The following is an 18,747-nucleotide window of genomic DNA, read 5'->3' on the forward strand; positions in this document are numbered from 1 at the left end:
GCATAATTGGCCAGGTAATAACAAACAGAGTAGTGATGAACATATATTTTTCAGATTGAAGATTCCCCCCAAGTGGAATTCACTCAAGAATCAATGTGAAGATCACAGTTTTTCTGGTTATATATAGAGACTTACATGTGTACATATAAAGTGCAATTTAGAAATATGCATATGTTACCAGATTTAGCAACATGGTAGGATATTAATAAATTTCAGGAACACAAAATTATGAAATGGTGGCTAAGCAGCAGATGGGATTTAATGTGAATAATTGTGAAGTGATGCACGTTGGGTGAACCAACATGGATAGCTGGTCTGGGTACTATCATGGAGGAATTACAAGAACAGAAGGAACATGGCAGTGGAGATACAAATCCTTGAAGTTGGCAGGGCACGTTGACAAGGCAATTACTAAAGTGTTTGGAACACTTAACATTTTCAATAGGGCAGCTAAGTACAAAACAAAGAAGTTAATGAAGGGCGTAAGAGAACATGCCAGGAGCTCCACTAGGCATACCTAAAACAAAGCTGGCAACCTGGTAAAGCTGCATGCCAAACAGCATAAGCAGCAAGTGATAGACAGAATTAAGCATTCCCCCAATCAACAGATCAGACCTGAGCTCTGCAGTCCTGTCACACCCAGTCACGAATGGTGATGAGGAATCAAACCACTCACTGGAGGAGGCGGCTTTACAAATATCCCCATCTTCAATGATGGAAGAGACTAGTACATCAGTGCAAAAGACAAGGTGGAAGTATTTGCAACAATCTTCAGCCAGAAGTGCCTAGTGGATGATCCATCTCAGATTCCTCCACAGATTCCCTGCATCACAGATGTCGGTCCTCAAACAATTCAACTTACTCCACGTGATTCCTGATGAAGGGCTTTTGCCCAAAACACCAATTCTCCTGTTCCTCACATGTTGTCTGACCTGCTGTGCTTTTCCAGCACCACACTCTAGGCTCTAATCTCCAGCATCTGTAGTCCTCACTTTTGCCTTACGCCATGTGATGTCAAGACACAATTGGATGTGTTGGGTACTGCATAGGCTATGGGCCCTGACAACATTCTGGCAATAATACTGAAGACTGGTGCTCCAGAACTAGCAACTTCCATAGCCATAATGTCCAACACAGCTACAACACCTCACCTAGCCGACAATGTCCAAAAACAGCAGGATAAATCCAACCCGACCAATTACTGCCACACAGTCTCATCCCAATCATCAGTAAAGTGAAAGAAGATGTCATCAACAGTGCTATCAGGCAGCATCTGCTCAGCAATAACTTGCTCAGTGACACCCAGTTTGGGTTCCGCCAGGGCTACTCAGCTCCTGACCTCATTACAGCCTTGGTTCAAACATGGACAAAAGAACTGAATTCCAGAGGAGAGATGAGAGAGACAGCCCTCGACATCAGGGCAGCATTTGACTGAGTGTGGCATCAACAAGCCTTCGACAACAGGAACCAATAGGAATTAGTGGGCGAGGGAGGAAAAATCTCTCTGTTCGCCTTAAAACGGTGGTGCTCAGACCCGACGTAGTGCACCAGTTGGAGGACGCTCAGGTGTGCGGTGGGATCCCATCTGCACTCACCCCAGCCCGGACAGAATTTCACATTGGCCCCAAGGTCCTGTACTTCCCACGGGAGCCTGTGCCCCACAACCTGAGCCGCCTCCAGAATTTCCATTTTGTCCCTTTTAAGGATGTAAAAAGGCGGGCCCTGTATAGACTGCTGCTGCACACCGTCCACCTCTTCTCCTTCATCCACCGTCCGGACACGCCTTGGCGTGCCCATTTGCCACTGGGCGGTGGGGATCCCCAGTGGAGGGCTCTCTGCGCGGGAGTCCTCCCCCTTTCTCTCGGGGATCTGGGGTGGAGGGTGCTGCACGCAGCAGTCCCCTGCAACCGCAGAGGTTCACGGACTCCCAGCCCAACTGCTTGTTCTGTGGCGCTGTGGAGTCCGTGGACCATGTGTATATTGGGTGTGGGCATTTGCATTCCCTTTTTGATTTTCTCAAAAACCTCCTCCTCTGCTTTTGGTTGCACTTCACGCTCCTGATCTTCGGGCACCCGGTACTGAGGAGGGCAGGTCTGAAGTCCTCCTCGTGGGTCTGCTCCTGGGCCTGGCCATCAACAGGTCGAGGCAGCGGGCCGTGGAGGGGGCCTGCCCCTCTTCCCCGGTTACGTTAGGGCCCGGGTGTCCTTGGAGAAGGAGCACGCAGTGTCCACCAACACCCTGGAGTTGTTCAGGGAGAGGTGGGCGCCGCGGGGAGTGGAGAGCATTATTTCCCCCTCCAACTCTATTTTGATTTAGTCCCTACCCTCCCCTTCATTGTTTTGATCACACAGCATTGCCCTTTGATGTGAAGGGCAGTGCTTGTCACTGGCCACTCGGGTGTTTTCTATCTTCCTGGTGGCGGAAATTGAATAAAGATTTGTGCACCTTGTGTCTTTCACTGTGTCTCATACCTGCACACACACACACCGTGGGTGCTGGGGAAAAAATATAAGCACTACCACAGTTAGGCAGTAGTGTGGGGAAAAAAGGAAAAAACAAAATAGGGATTAAGGGCACTGCTTGTCACTGGCCACTCGGGTGTTTTCCCTTTTGAGAGTTGGATCAGTGTGAGTGTGCGAGTGTGCAAAGAAAAAAAAAAACAGACTCTCTTCAGAGGTGCTGTTCACTCTGAGAGCTGGCTCTTAAAAAAAATGAGTCTCGCACGCGGTGTCCACCAACACCCTGGAGTTGTTCAGGGAGAGGTGGGCGCCGCAGGGAGTGGAGTGCATTATTTTCCCCCTCCAACTCTATTTTGATTTAGTCCCTATCCTCCCCTTCACTGTTTTGATCACACAGCATTGCCCTTTGATTAAAAAAAAGAAAATCTCTCTGTTGCTTGGAGTCATACCCAGCACAAAAGAAGATGATTATGGCTTTTAGAGGTCAGTTGATTCAATTCCAGGAGTTCATCAGGATAGTGTCCTAGGCCCAACCATCTTGAGCTGCTTCAATGTCCTTCTTTCCATTATAAAGTCAGAAGTGGGGATGTTCACTGAACGTTGCACAATGTTCAGCACCAGCTACTGAAGCAGTCTGTCTCTAAATGCATCAAGACCTAGACTATTTCCATAATTAATTCATTCATTCATTCATGAGAGCCCAACCAGGAACACCAATGTCCCATGAGTGAATAAAAAAAAACAAAGCACTGTTTAGGGTTCTGCTGGAATATGGTGTATAAATTTTGGGCTCTATGTTTCCTGAAGAATGCCAAGATTGTGGAGAATATAGACAAAGTTTAATCTGGATGTTGCTGGGGTATTAGATTTCAGTTATGAACTCATCATATCTGATGACTATGAACTCAATAATCAAAAACAAAATTTTGTCAGTTTTACACCTTGGCGCAGGTCAGAACCTATTTGAATTAAAGAATGTGATTTTTTTAAGAATACTGGCTTGACAGCTAAATACTTCTCAAATCATGCTCACGGCTATTCAATGGACAATTCGTTATGCCTTAAAACTGAATGACATTCTTACCTGTGCAAATTGACCTGGGGCACTTATACCTTTGAATGAGTTCACAACTACTAGGTGTTGACAGAAATTGACATGTGTGCATGTTTACATTGGGAGTGGCAGACAGGAACTTTAGAATTAACCATCAACTTGAATAGCTTGAGCTATAAGGCAGATGCTGAAGTTTGCATAATTCTAAGCAGTCAAAATGTCCATTATAAGTCGTGATTTTATTCCTTGCTTTGTCTAGGATACATAAAGCTATTGTATCATGGGTTAAATTATGAGAACCACCCTTTCAAATCATGTGACAGGTGTAGAATTCTGCGCTGTCTCTGCAGGAAAGGGGTTAATGTGTTGGAGTAAATGTTGCTTACCAGTCCATCACAGTTACTGATGGCGACTAAAGTCCCCGGTACATCAGTGATATCTCCGGAGTAGACGCAGTCCCCGTGGAGAGGCTCCTTGTGAGTGCCGTTCGAGTCCTGCCATTCTACCGTGGCTCCAGGTGCCACCAGCCTGGAGTTGAGTTTCAGCCGGAGGTGAAACTGCTGCCCGAACACCGTCACATTGTAATACAAGCGCTGGTCAGCTGCAGCTTGCTGGAAACTCCCAGTGTCCCTCTTAGAGCGTCTTTTTCCAGCTGCTGACACAGCATGGGACAGAAATCTCCCCTGTACATCTGTGCTGCTCGGAGTCATCAGCTCATAGTTGGTTAATTTGTCCAGAAGTGCATCTGCAATGGATAGAGATGCAGCGGTAAACTTTCAAAACGATCTGTGCCATTAACACTATCGGGAGGAGTTCGCTTGAGTTATTTACATTCTGTCGCTTTGAAGTTGGTAACCGCAAGCTTAATTAGCATCGTATTTCTAAAGCAGGCAATTTCATGGCAAGATTGTATCAATACTGTGCATTTGGCTGTAACAAACTGAACACAACTTAAGATCCCTATTCCCCACACCCCTCCCCCCCAAAAAAAGCAACGGATTCTCGCCATCCTGAAAGTATTGCAGCTCAAACAGGAGTGCGAGTGGAGACGCCCAAATATTACCTGTATGCTGAGCGAGGTACAGGCCGTCTGCTCCGAGCAGGGCTAACAAGACAAAGTACAGCGTTCCGCTGAAGTAATCCATTGCACGCTTTCAAAGTCGTGTCAGAAACTTGTTGGGGGGGGGGGGGTCTGGCTTTAAACTTGAGCGCCCACTGAAGACCGCGGCTCGGTGCAGTGCCAAAGCATCGGGCTACCAGAGGGGGGCACGGTGCCGGCAGCGCTGCCTGGAACCCTCTTCCTCAGCCAGCCTTTAACTCGGTCTCACTGGAGCGGAGGCCGGGAGGTTGGGAAAAATATTGAAAGCACGGGACGTATCTCATGAAGTCACTGTGATTGACAGATTGCGGCCATGCACTGCAACGGAGAACAATTTGGGATTGGAGGCAGTTTTGGCTCCACCACGTGTACATCTAGACCCTGTGAAGAAGTGGAAGATTTGAAATGATCTGATGATAGAAGTTACGAATTCCGTTTCCCTTGTACCCTCTCACTGCTGAGCAAGGGCTCCCTCTAGGTTGCAATGGCCGGTCACCTAAAAGCCACGAAAGAAATGTCGACAGCCGCACAAGTCTGACTTCTACACCAACCTGTCAAATCTGCATCTGAAACATCCCCAAATCTATCACTCGCACTCCGAAACCGTTCACCTTTAGAAGCAGGGAAACCAAATGCTAGAACTTGAAAAAACAATCACGATCTTTAAATCTAGTCTCGCCTGCATTGAGTTGCTTTAAGACAGAGTTTATTTTCAAACCCGATGTTTATCTCAATTAGACAACAACAAAAAAACTCAAAATTACTGGGAAAGTTGCCGTTCGTTTCAGTCTGGCCACAGAAGGATAACCAAGGTCTTGGGAAAAAAAACTGCAATAGCATGTCATCCTCATCTGCCTCCATTATTACTTCACATTGTAATTGGTAACTGTTGTATTTGAACGCGGCAGTCCGAGAGAGTGTTCCTGTGCTACCTGTGAGATTTCCAAAGCAGAAGAAATGACGTGCTAGCCAATATCTATCTCCACCTCTCCTTTACTCTCTTCCCCTCCGTCCCCACCCCCGGTCTTCAGCATAAATACCACCTTTTCCTAGCTATACTCTGTTCTGAAGAAGGGTCACTGGACCCGAAACGTTAACTCTGATTTCTCTCCCCAGACCGTCCGAGTTTGTCCAACAATTTCTGTTTTTGCCTGTGAAGCTACTTTTTAAGATGCAGATTATCATTACCAGCTTTTGTGCTGCTGGCAGATAATGAGCTTCTTCATAAGCAACCCTGGTGGTATTACAGAGGAAATAATTATCGAGCTATACTTCTCCGACACAGTGCTAGACACTCCCAGCATCCTCATGATTTCCATTTTTCTATAGAATTTCAAACTATAATATACTGAATAGGAGTCTCCAGATTCAATCTCAGCTCTGTTGAGGGTAACAATATCCGTTACAGAGACTCAGATCCAGAGAAATTATAAATTGTATCTCAACTCTTTAGGCTTCTACTTAGCTGACCCACAATAGTGTCTTTGAATTATCACCACAGTCCAAGACTATCAGTCTTTTCCAAATCTGCCAACATGAAGCTTTCCATAAATTTGAGAGCCTAGACTTTCTCAGTTCTGATAATCTGCAAATTTCTAATCAAACACTCATTGTTTGAAAATTCCATATACTAAACCCTTTGAAATAACACATTTCCAGGATTGCCCTATATCCTTCAAGGAGAGAACCGAAACTTCCCTCTAAACTCAACACTGGTATCTTTTGAACAGATGTTTTTTTATAAATGATTGCTCATCCTAGATTCTTGTGAACTGAAAATGTGAAACTGAAAAAAATGATCTTGTACTTATCCTACCAGTTGTATAAACACAGGAGTCTCCAGTCACCTAATTTTTGATGAAATGTTGGATTTAATCATTCTTGTGGACAGACTCTGACCATTTTATCAAAGAAAACCTTCACAGACATCAATCTATCTCCATTTTTATAAATCCAAAATTCAAAAATGATATTAATATTTATAAATTAAATATCTTTCAATACACATGCAAGCACAAAATATGTAGTTGCAGCAAGAAAAGCTAAATGTCTTTCGGGACTAGCCTCACAATTCTGTTGTTGAGATTAAAACCCTTTTCCCCAGAGTTAACTGACAAATTCAGTGAGTTCTCAGCCTTGCCACTAAAAGAACAAACTTACATTTATATAGCACCAGGTATTTTGATATGAGGATGGTCATTGGAGCAGTGTAGACTGAAGTTGCACAATGAGACCCTACCGAATTACTGATGCAGCTGGCAATCATCCAGGAAATTAAAAATTCCAGTGAGCAATGCTCCTGCATCTGGACCCAAATGAGTAACTATTAATCTGAACCTCCAACTCACCACTGATCTGTCAGCCCCACACTACACAACCATCCCAAGCTGATATCCCTGGACCTATGCCCCACTGTATGTCTCAGTACCTAGATCCCTGATCCAACCCAACACTGCTGAACCTGAAGCCCATGCTGACCTAATGAAACATCACCCCCTCTTACCACACATCACAGCTACCTCTGCTGCAAACTAAATGGCCCCCAGTATTAGCTGACATCAACCCTCCCCAACCTGATATCCTCTTCACAGCCACCACCCCACTTGATTCTACACCCCCAACTCAACCAAACCAAATACACAGGCCCCATTCCATTCCTCTGTATTGACACAACCCAACATTTCCCCATCCACCTATTCCCCACCCGAAGCCAGATCCATCACCTTGTCAACCAACCTAACACTCCCCTGACTCGAGCTAACATCTGATTCCAAAATCAACTCCCACCCCCACCCCTGCTCTTATCCCAACCTCCTGAGCCCACCCCTGCTCTTATCCCAACACTCCCTCAACCTCAACTTCCCACGCATGCCCCACTCAAAAAAATCCAAACAAATTGTCCCACCAACATAACATCCCCGTAAACCAAACCATTCCTCCCCACTACCACTGGACCTAACCTAAGCATTATTCTTTACCTAACACACTCTACCTACCTGGAATTGTACCCATCTGGCATCCTGCCCACTCCATTCACCAAACTGGCAACCTAACTCCCTCATTTACCTTACATTATTAACCTGTCATAGTATCTACTGTATATGTAAACTATAGAATATGACATTCAGTACTGTAAAAAATGGTGTGCTTTCTATGATGATTTTCTACATTATTAGGTTTGAGGATTCCTGGATAGGTGTAAAACAGGAAGCCCCTGTTCAGGAATCTCCATTGTGCAAGTTATCCAACAATAGGTAGTGTATTTTAAACAACCCACAATCAGGGGTGTAAATATGGTTTCCAACTCTAACTGGAATATATGGGCCATACTGTCTCATCACATTCTAAAGCAACTAATAGGCCATAGATTACTTCTGAAACCTAGGCATTGATAGGAAGAATGGAAAGTTTTGTTTTGCCACAGTAAAACTGTATAAACAGCAAATAAGTGAGTGGCCAGTTAATCTGTACTGATTAGAGAAATATTAGACCGGGTGGTTTTAGAGTTCAATATTCTTCTTTAAATGCTGTCATAGAATCCTTACATTCATCTGAATATGCAGAAGGGGTCACTATTTAAAATCTCAACTCTGCACCTCTGTCAGTGGAGTAATAATCTTTCAGTACGATACCACAATTTCAATCAAGAATGTATGTTAATATTCATAGTAGAGATTAAATCCACAATCACTAACTCAGAGATTAAGTGTGCAACCAGCAGATAAGTGATGACCTTTAAAATGACATTGATTAGGAAGCCTTGTAATGGCAAAGCATCTTTCTTGATAACATGGACAACTCCCATGTATTTAATATACTTCTTTTCTACAGAAGCATATAGAGAAAGTTAGATATGTAATAGATACTTCAAAATTCTGAAAGGTTTTGCTAAGCTGCACATAAAAAGATTATTTGCTCTGGTTTGGGAACCAGCGACAAAGAAGTCATCAATTTATAGTTACCATTAGACTGAGGAGAGCGGTAAGGAGAAACTTATTTTATGCAGAGCTTATTGGAATATAGAATACTTTGTCTTGTAGAGCAGGTGAGTCAGGGAATATTTCATATTCATGGGGTGAATTTAAAACAAAACACTTGAACTAGATGAAGGACCGTGGGACTCAAATTCTTTTTGATTTGCTTTAGAATGAACATTGTACGCAATGTAACTTCATCCTGTACTGTAATAGTTGTGTCGTTCATCATGAGCTCCAAGCTGAAAGTAGCAATAATGTTGAAATTTTAACAGCATACTTAATTACTGTCAAATAGCCTTATTAGCTCGGAAAGTGCTAACTTCCAAATTTCTTCATTATGATATTTTAATTGTTTAAAATTCATTTCTAATATTCTAGCTTGCATCTTAATCCCTTGTATACACCATATTTTCTTCATTACCTATACCATTTAAAAACTAAAAGTGAAGTAAATTCAATTGGCTATACTTCCTGGTTTGTTATTTGTGCGAATGCTTTGGTGTGATTAGCTGCTCGTTCCATGTGGTGATGATGCCCCAGAGATAGTGGAGACTCCCTTGACTTGGCACCATAATCAAAAGGTATTGGGTAAAAGAAAGTCTGTGCCACGGAGACTACTAGATTTTCGTCAGTTATTTTCTTCAAGGACAGCCGTGAGCAGCAGTGTTGCTTTGCCAGTGATTGTGAAATCTATCTCAATGTATAAATATGGAATTGTTTACCTCCAAAAAAGCAATCAAACATTCTACAGCAGCAAGAAAATTGATATTTCTGTTCATTTTTTTTTAGGAATGAAGAATTTGGATTTCATTTTTAGAGTTATTTTAGATGATGGTACAAAATACTTTGAGCAGAATCATAATATTTATGGAACATTGCCCTTTATGGTTTCATTCCTTACCAAGTGCCTTATGTAACATTGAATTGGTATTGTCTTAGAAAGAAATCATAGGAATCTTAACTAAAAAATATTTCTACTGGACTAATCATGAGCCTAAGATACTTCAGTTTTTATTAAATACATTGTTGGAAGCAATTACAATAACAGGGCATCATCATGCACCACTACCTTTTAAAACCATGTGCATTACCCAAGTACAAAACAAGTGCTTTCTACAGCATTTAGTTTGAAGTGCAAGAGCCTTGGTTAATGATGTAAAAACCTGAACATATTTAGCACCAGAATGTATAGTCTGGCAAAAATGTAGTCCTTTATATAATGGCAGCAATTATGAAGTGTCTTTCAAGTAGAATTCAGTTTTTTTCAAATAAGAGTTCATTAAATTCAGATTTAATTTACTAATGAGACATTACATGACAAAAATAGTGTAAGGACATAGCAAAATAAGAGGAGTCAAATATTCCCAATATATAATCACTTTTAGTAATTGCAGTTTGGAATTGTCACACCCTGACTAGGAACTCAATTACACATTTTCAGTCTACAATGTTAGAAGTTATTCCTCAAATAGATGCTTGTGTTCTAAAACTTGAACTCCAATCAATGCAGATTATGTGAAAGGATAGTTATCACTCAGTTGATTGGATTATACAATGACAGCAGGCCCTCTGCAAACTTATCAAGGCTCCTTTGACAACAGCTTGACAACAGCTTGACAACCTCAACCATCTAGAAGGGCAAGGGCAGCAGATACATGGGAACAGCACCACCTGCAAAATCCTCTCCAAGCCATTTATTATACTAACTTGTAAGTATGTTGTAACTATTTCACTCAAAATGCTGCTACCTCCTCCCTAACACCATTGTGGATGAGAAGGCTGAACAAGGGCTGAAGCAATTCAAGAGGACCGCCCTTCTCAATGTCAATTAGGGATGGACAATAAATGCTGGTGTAGCCAGTAACACCCATATTCCAAGAATTTTCAGCTGTAAGCCACATCCGTTTGCTCATCCCATGCCATGCCAGCATCAGTGGTCACTGCCAATCTCACAGGAATCCGCAGAGGAAGAAGAACAGAAAGGATATCCCCAAGCCAAGTAAATCTGGGATTTCACTGGGACTGGGTTGGCAAGACCCTGGATTGGAGAAGCATGAGGAGAGGGCAAGTGTTGCAGAGTGGCTTTGGGGAGGCAAAACTGTGGGGACGGCCTTCAATTAACATATGGGGGCCAAGAAGGAGGCAAACTCTTTGACTGACAAGCAATCCAGAGAGTTTAATCTGCAGGGCTATATGTTGGACAAAGGCCTCTCCTGCTGCTCATTAAATCAATGAAGTATAGGGATGAGGCCTGTAATTGGGTATTGTTGCCAATTTAAGGATTTCATTTGGGTAACAGATGGGTGGCACACCTGCATTTTCCCTTCCATTCATAAAATCACGAAGGGCTTATGCCGGAAATGTAAAATCTCCTGCCCCTCAGATGCTGCCTGACCTGCTGTGTTTTTCCAGCTCCTCACTTTTGATTCATAAAATCATAGTGGGAGAGCTAGTGTTGGGCATGGCTCAGCATTTATTTAAGTTGCACCTGCCTGGTTTCCTAACTGCAGAAAATCCATAGAGCTCTGCCCTATATGTCATTTAGAAAAGTCAATAAATAATTCTCTTAGATGAATATTTCTTTGTGTCCAACTTAATAGATCTGCTGTTAACAAAAAAAAACAGTTTATTTCACTTTGGGCAGAAGGGTAGGGCTATTTTTGCTTCTTCAAAGCTGTAAAAGGAAAGTTCTGAATCATTATAATGTTGAAACTATAATTTAAAACTCTTAGCCATTTGTCTTTGCTGCCAGTTTTACTTTAACAAATCACTTCTACACTGCCTTACTTTCGCTACTTCCAAGTTTATGGCTCTGACTATTTGACTTTCGGATTGGATATAGGCCAAGAGTCGTAATAGTGAAGAAACTTCAAACACTGACAGTGTGCTAAAATATACATGATATAATTTTGCTCAGTGAGGACAATGTGATCTGTATGATATATTTTTCATTGAACTTGGTCACCCACATTAGAAAGTCTTAATCGAAGTAACATTCTGAAAACACAACAATCAAATGAATAACTATTTATGAATTAGACTAAGTTCAGCTTTTCTTAATTATGAACAATGGCTGTGACAAGGCGCTATTTGGAGCTTTTTTTAAAAAAACTGTGATTCAGCGATCTCTGTCTTTTCCCTTTTTTTTGGCGCTTATCTTTGCTGATTATTTGAACTAAGTCTGAGTGACATTGATATGAAGTAATGAAAGATGTGTATATGTCTAGTACCTTTCTGGATGTCCAAAAGGACTTTGAAGTATAGCAACCAATGTTTGAAGAGTAAATCCACACAAAAAGCAATGAAATAAATAATCTGATCTCTTTCAGGTGTTGGTTGAGGATAACATGTCAAAAAACCTCTAATAAGAAAACATGTTCATCAGGGACAGTTTATATACGATAGTAACAAGTTTTTCCTTCAGACCTTCATGCCATCTTTTACTACACAATATTGTTAAATTTTATGTTTGTAATGTATTATGTTACATTACAATTGATTGGAAATATCAGCATCATTTTAAAAAATAATATTTATAGTAAAGTGTAAAATTGTATGTAATTACTATGCAATGTAATAATTATGTAATAAAAGCACTAACAGTGTTCAAAACAATAATTATCAGTAATCTCTTCCAACTACTTGTCAAACTTGAAGGAATCTACTGTTGCTTTTATTTCTACACAGGACAAATCCAATCAAATTAGAGAATAAGCAGATGTCAGCAAATCTATGAACCATCTTTAAACTAAGCTCCATTCACAGCATTCTTAATAATTGTGTAACAATTATATTGTTGTCAAACATTGAGGTAAATAATGCAGATGAATTGCAAACCTCATTTCCTCAGTTCACTGTGTTGCAAAGGAATTATGCTTGCAATGATATTTCATCAGAATTCAACTCTGCTGTCTGTGGGGCTTGATCTGCTCCACAAGCTACCTATAGTGCACATACACTAGATCCTCACCTGTAAACCTTTAATGCAATTGTAAACTGGTTAAATTAAATTGTTTAAATAGGAATTTATTCTCTGGAAGATTTAAATCCATGTATTCTCAAGTGCTTACAGATTACCTAAGTGTTTACACCTCAAAACCAGATAAAACAGAGTCAGAAAGGAAGCTAAAAAGCTGAAGTAACTTATAATATGCAGAATGAGATGCTCAGGCTTAATCATATCACATGAAAAGGACACCTACCTGAAATGTATTGTCAGGAGTTTGACTCTTGAGCCTGGAGACTGCATTATATCAGTGCTAAGGGAGGAAACTACAGTGTCAGTGGAAAGAGCCAATGGTCTGCTGTGTTTAATGCTGATCTAAGGATTCCTACTAGTCCAAAAATGGATTAACTTTAGACAAATGTAAGAGGGAGAAATCAATTCAGACTGTGATAAAATAATTAATGACTTAGAAAATTGAGGGGTGTTAAAAATGTTAAGAATGATTGGACGCAGTAGATATGGTGAAACCATTTCTTGTAATAAAGAAATCAAGGAAAAAGGGATAAAATCTTAAATTAAAGATTGACCATTCAGGAGCAAAATCAATAAGCACTTTTTTGACACAAATGCTATTGGAAATCTAGAACTCTATCTTCTCCAAAAAGCTGTCAACACTCAGACAAATGGATCTCTCAAGACTGAAATAGAAATATTTTTGTTAGGTAAGGGTACTAATATATATGGTATAAAGACTGTAAATAGCATTGAGCTCTGGATCAGCTATAATCTAAAAGATGTGGCACAGCAGGTTTGAAAGGCTGAACGCTTGATTCTGTTCCTGGCATTGAGTATGTTTCTATTTTTATAGCATTCAAAAAGTGAATATCTTACTCATCATTGAGTCTAAAATTGGTAATCCTAACCAAACTAAGCAATTATTGTGAGATTATTGAGTTAGCACGTAAATCTTTTTTGTTCAAAAAATTGTCATCTTTCTTTCTTGCAATTAACTTTTAACTGAAATTTAGTCTTACTTTCAGATGTGAGCAAAAGTAAGCTAGCTCTATTCTGGAGAGCAGGTGAAATTAGTTATTACCTGACACATAAGCGAATAGGCAAATAGCAAATCTTTCAGAAAGTTGCATAATCCATGGCTAAAAATGAAAGTTAAGGATAATATGAAATTGAAAGAATCATCATATCAATCTGCAAGGATGGCTAGTATGTCAGAGGAATTCATAAACTTTATTAATGAATTAAAATATACCAAAGAGGAAGAAAACAAGATCCGAGGGAAAGCTAGTTAGTAATATAAAAAGAGAATGAATTTCCACAAGAATTTGACTAAGAAATTAGGAACTAAAGCTTCCATTGGCATTTAAGAAGGAGTCAAGGGAATTGATAATGACAAACATAGATATGGCAGAGGCTTTGAGCAGCTATTTGTTCCTGTATTCTTAGTAGAAAATGTCCCAAAGATTATTGAAAATTGTGTCTAGTGCAGATGGATGAAGTTAAAATAATCACAATATCTATCACCAGGCAAAAGGCACTAGGACAACAAATCAAATCTAAATTCTGACAAGTCTCCAGGACCTGATAACCTGCTTAGGCCTAAAAGAAGTGACGGCTCAGTTAGTGAATATACTGGTTATGACCTTGTCAAATTTCTCAAGTTCTGGAAGGATCCCCATAAATTGAAAAATGGCAAATGTAAATCTCTTACTCAAGAAAAGGGGGAGATAGAAATCAGGAAACTATAGGCCAGTCAGCCTAACATCTGTTTTAGGGAACATGCAAGAATCCAATTACAGGGAAGTTCAAACAAGGTACTTAGAAAATTACAGTGTTATTGGGCATAGCCAGCATGCCTTTGTGATGCAAAAATTGTATTTAACTAATCTATTAGAGTTTTTTAAAATCAATGAATATTCATGGTGTTTTGAAGGGAATTAGTAGATGTGGTGTACTTGGATTTCCAAAAGTGTTTCATAAAGTCTCACATCAAATGTTGCTGCAGTAGATTACGTGGTATGGGTTAACATATTAACAGGGATACAGGATTGCCTAGCTAACAGAAGAAGAGTAGGAATAAAGGAGTTACTTTTATGTTGGCAAGCTGTAACTAGAGAAGTGCCACAGGAATCAGCACTGAATCTCACAATCTACATCAATGACTTGGATGACAGGTTTGAATGTACGATAGTTACATTTGCCAATAACACATAGAAAGGTAGGAGAGTAAGCGTCAAGAGGAAGTAGGGAGTCTGTAAATGATATCTTCAGATGAAACGAGCAAAAAATTGGCAGATGTCCTATAATTTGAATATATTTGAACTGGTCCATTTTGGCAAGAAGCATTATTGTATTTAAGTGAAGAGAGATTGCAGAATTTGGTGGTATGCAGGGATCAGGGAGTCCAGTATATGAATTAACTAAAGTTAGCATGCAGCTACAAGTCAGCAAGTGGTTCCAAAGATGAATGGAATGCATATCAAGGAGAATGGAATATGAAAATAAAGAAGTTTTACTGCAGCTGTACAGGGTACTGGGGACACCATGTCTGAGTTACTGTGTAAAGGTTTGCTCTCCCAATTTGGAAAAAAAGATTGCTTTAGAATTAATTTAGAGAATGTTCCCTCTATTCGTTCTTAGTATGGAGGGGCTTTATTAAAAAATTTGAACAGGTTAGGATTTGTAACCATTAGAGTTTAGAAGAATCAGATGTGTTCTTATTGGAAGATAAGGTATTGAGGGGACTGAACTGGATGGATTTTGAGAGAATGTTTCCTCTTGTGCGGAAAATAAAAAATGGGGGACATGCTTTAAGATTAAGAGATCTCCATCTTAAGATTGTAATGAGGAGAATTTTGTTCTCTTAGAGTGATTAGAACGTGAAACTCTCTTCCTCAGAAGGCAGTGGAGGCTGGTTCTTTAAATTTATTAAGGCTGAGTTAGATTTTTGATAGATCAGGGAGCCAAAGTCTAAGGAGTACAGATCAGGAAGTGGAACTAAAACCACAACTAGATCAGCCAAGATTTTACCAAATGGTAGAATAGGCTTAAAAGGCTAAATGATCTACTCCTGCTCCTGAGTCCTATCAACCATCAAAACTGGAAGTAAATGAATAGTGCTTGCATTGGTGTGGTGCTTTTAATATCACACAGCACTTCATAGGTGTACAACCAGACAAATTATAATATAAGCAAGGAAGGACATATTACAAGTTATATTTTCAAAAGGGCATAAAAGAAGAGTGGGAAGAGCATCTGTGGATAAGCTTTAGGGAGGTAATTCCAGATCTTAGGATCAAGTTGGTGAAAGATGTGGCACCAAAGGTACAATGAAAAGAGAAGAAAATGTGAAATTAGCCCATGGTGAAGGAACACAGAATTCTCAAAGACTTGTTGGGCTGGAGGAATGTGGGAGATAAAGAAGGGAGAGGTCACAAAGGAATTTAGAGATGGAAGTCAATGTAGCGCAATGGGTGAGTAGATATATGCAGCATCCTAGAGTAAGAGACAGAAATTTGGTGAGTTGAAGTTTATGGTTGAAAGAGGTTGGGAGCCAGCCAGGAAAGGATTGGCATAGTCAGAGCCGTAAGTGACAAAAGCATGGATGGAACTTCCTACAGTAGATGAAATGAGGTGATCTTTGTGTATGAACAGATAGGAAATTGAAAATTCTTCGATTTAAAAGCTCACTAAGTTTGCAAACAGTCCAGTGCATACATACTGATACAGTGGGAAGGCAGGAAAGACAAAATCAGGGAGCAACACTTGTGGGAGAAGATAAAGGCAATAACTTTGGTCTTCCAAATGTTTAATTAGGGAAAACTGTGATTTATCCAGAACCGGATGTCAAACAAGGAACATTATAGACACCGTGAAATGATCAAGGTAGGCTTAGACATCATCTACTTAGATGTGGAACATGGCATTATGTTTTTATGCCATCATCAATGTTATGAAAAAAAAGAGGGGTCAAGTGTACCCCTTTGAGGGGGGTGTGGGTTGGGGATCTCTGGAAGTAACAGAAAAACATTGTACTCTCTTCTATTGCTACCAATGCTTGGATAAGTGTGCAGCTAGAAAAGGACAGTCTCATTCAGCTTGACAATGATTGGCTGCATGAGAGGAGAAGGGCATGGTTGCTTGTGTAAAAGGCTGTATGAAGGTCGGGAGAACTGAGGAGGGATGGTTCACATTAATAACAACAGTTTCCAGGGATGCCTGATAAGTTTGGTGACAATATATTCAAGACAAAAGGTAAGTTATACATGACATGGTGTTTTGCAAGGACAAGGGTCAAAAGTAGCATATTTGAGGAGAGTGGAATTGATGGCAGGTTTCAAAGGGGACATGTTAATATCAAAATAAAGGAACATGTTTACAATCTCAATCGATACTGGGGACAGGAGGGAAAGTTGAATGGTCAACAGTTTAGTCAAGACAGCAAAGGTGAATCTAACAGACTAGATGAAATCAGAAGTGGTATGAGTTGGAAAAAGATGGAATCAGCTTTTTGTTAGAAAGCATGAATATAATGGTTGTTAATATATAGTGGTGCAGGAGCACATGAATTTTAAGCATATAAAAAATACGTTTTGCATGACTCTCAGCTGTCAATACAAATTTCAGTGAAGGTCACCATTCTCATCCACAGTAATACCTCAGGTTCTTTCAAGTGCCTCTCTTGGATTTAACAGGAATTAATCATCTCAACGTGTTTGTTTCTTGTGTGATATTTGTTTCTCTGTGCTAGTTATGGATGTATTCTGCTACAAAATCTTTTTAAAAGGCAATTATTAATTAGTAATTGCAATGCATGATCCATTTATTAATATAGGTAGAAATGTGGCCAATTCTAGAATTTGCATTTACTGTAGAGTTTCATAAAGATTTGGATGTTATAATGACTGAAACATTCTTATCACTTTAACAATGTAGTAATTGTGCATCAGGAAAGATATAAATTTCAGAAATAATTATAGCAGTTGATGCATTCTCTTGTGTGTTAACAATATGTAGAGTTTGCTTGCAATCTGAAGATAACAGCAGGGCTTGCATTCGTTAGGGTAAGAGTTGAACTTGCCTTGCTGTTCACAGAATCATAGAATTGGTATGATGCAGAAAGAGACTATTCTGCCCATCATGCCTGCATTGGATCTTCATTATCTAATGCTAGTCTGCTTTATCCCCATATCCCTGCACTCTGTCTCTATTCAATTAACGATGTAATTCCTCTTGAATGCTTCAATTGAATCTGCCTCCACCATATTTCCAGGCCAGACATTCTATGCCTAACTACTTGCTGAATAAAAAAAATTGCACTCACATCACCCTTGATTGTTTTACATTTCTCTGACTTCTCACAGCTGATGGTCGTATTCAGTCAATGTTGGACAATAGACAGTTAGTTTTGTGGGCATTTTGCTGTATGCAACCTTAATGTGGGTGGTGTTGCTGTGGGCAACTGGAGCATAAAGTGATTAGGAAACAATACTGTGTTTACTGAATGTTAAAGCCAGGAAGCTGGGGAAAGTGGGGGGTCTCTGGTTAGCTATTCTAAGCAGGAAATTAACAGCTAGAATCTACCTTGAAACTTTAAAACTGGACAAGAAATAGCAAGCTCATTTAGATACCCAGGGCAGAGCTTCATATGGGACTGAATGTTGTGGGTTATAGTGAGAAATATGGGAGAATTCTGTGAGAAATCCAGGAGCTATAGACCTGGAGACAAGGGGGCATCAGAATGGAGAAGGGAGGCCACCCTGTGTGAAGGAGGGGGTATGATGGAGCATTGATGTGCACAGAGATATATGGGAGGACATTTTATTTGCAAGCAATAGCATTATGGTTGGCCTAAGGTGGACAGAATATGATCACACCTGGCATGGGACTGGGCAGAACGTTGAGCAGGTGAAGGCCAAAGCAGACAGGTTGGGTGGGAGCTGGCGAGGTGTGAAACCTATGTGGTAGACTGGAGGGGCTTCCTGCAAGGGATTATTGATGTCGGGGGACTCACCAATCTGTAGAAGGTACCTGGAAATCACAGTGAAGTGATGCTTTCACATACTAACTCTACTAATCACAAGTATGCAATGGCACAGAAACTGGCCACGGCCACTCCCATTGGGGGGTGGGGTAAGTGCCTTGACCTGTGAAGAAGTTTCTCACACAAGGCCTTCATGCAAGACCAACACCTTTAT

General features: G+C 40.4%; 1 protein-coding gene across 2 annotated transcripts in view; it reads right to left on the reverse strand.

Annotated features, from left to right (window-relative positions):
- The window catches only part of LOC122556645 (A disintegrin and metalloproteinase with thrombospondin motifs 2-like), a 377,553-nt gene that overhangs the window by 223,693 nt on the left and 135,113 nt on the right, over positions 1-18,747 (reverse strand). The window contains exons 1-2 of one of the 2 annotated variants that reach the window (XM_043703613.2): positions 4,577-7,428; positions 3,900-4,258 (exon numbers count right to left, since the gene is read on the reverse strand). In XM_043703613.2, coding sequence (XP_043559548.1) covers positions 3,900-4,258; positions 4,577-4,658 — 441 coding nt within the window. In that variant the 5' untranslated portion in view covers positions 4,659-7,428. Of the gene's footprint in view, positions 1-3,899; positions 4,259-4,576; positions 7,429-18,747 lie in introns of those variants that run through there. The other variant, XM_087995344.1, reaches the window with a different exon arrangement.

This window comes from Chiloscyllium plagiosum, unplaced genomic scaffold (genome assembly GCF_037043375.1).
Source record: "Chiloscyllium plagiosum isolate Xiang-an unplaced genomic scaffold, Cpla_swu_hap1 HiC_scaffold_16, whole genome shotgun sequence".
NCBI classification, from domain to species: Eukaryota; Metazoa; Chordata; class Chondrichthyes; order Orectolobiformes; family Hemiscylliidae; genus Chiloscyllium; species Chiloscyllium plagiosum.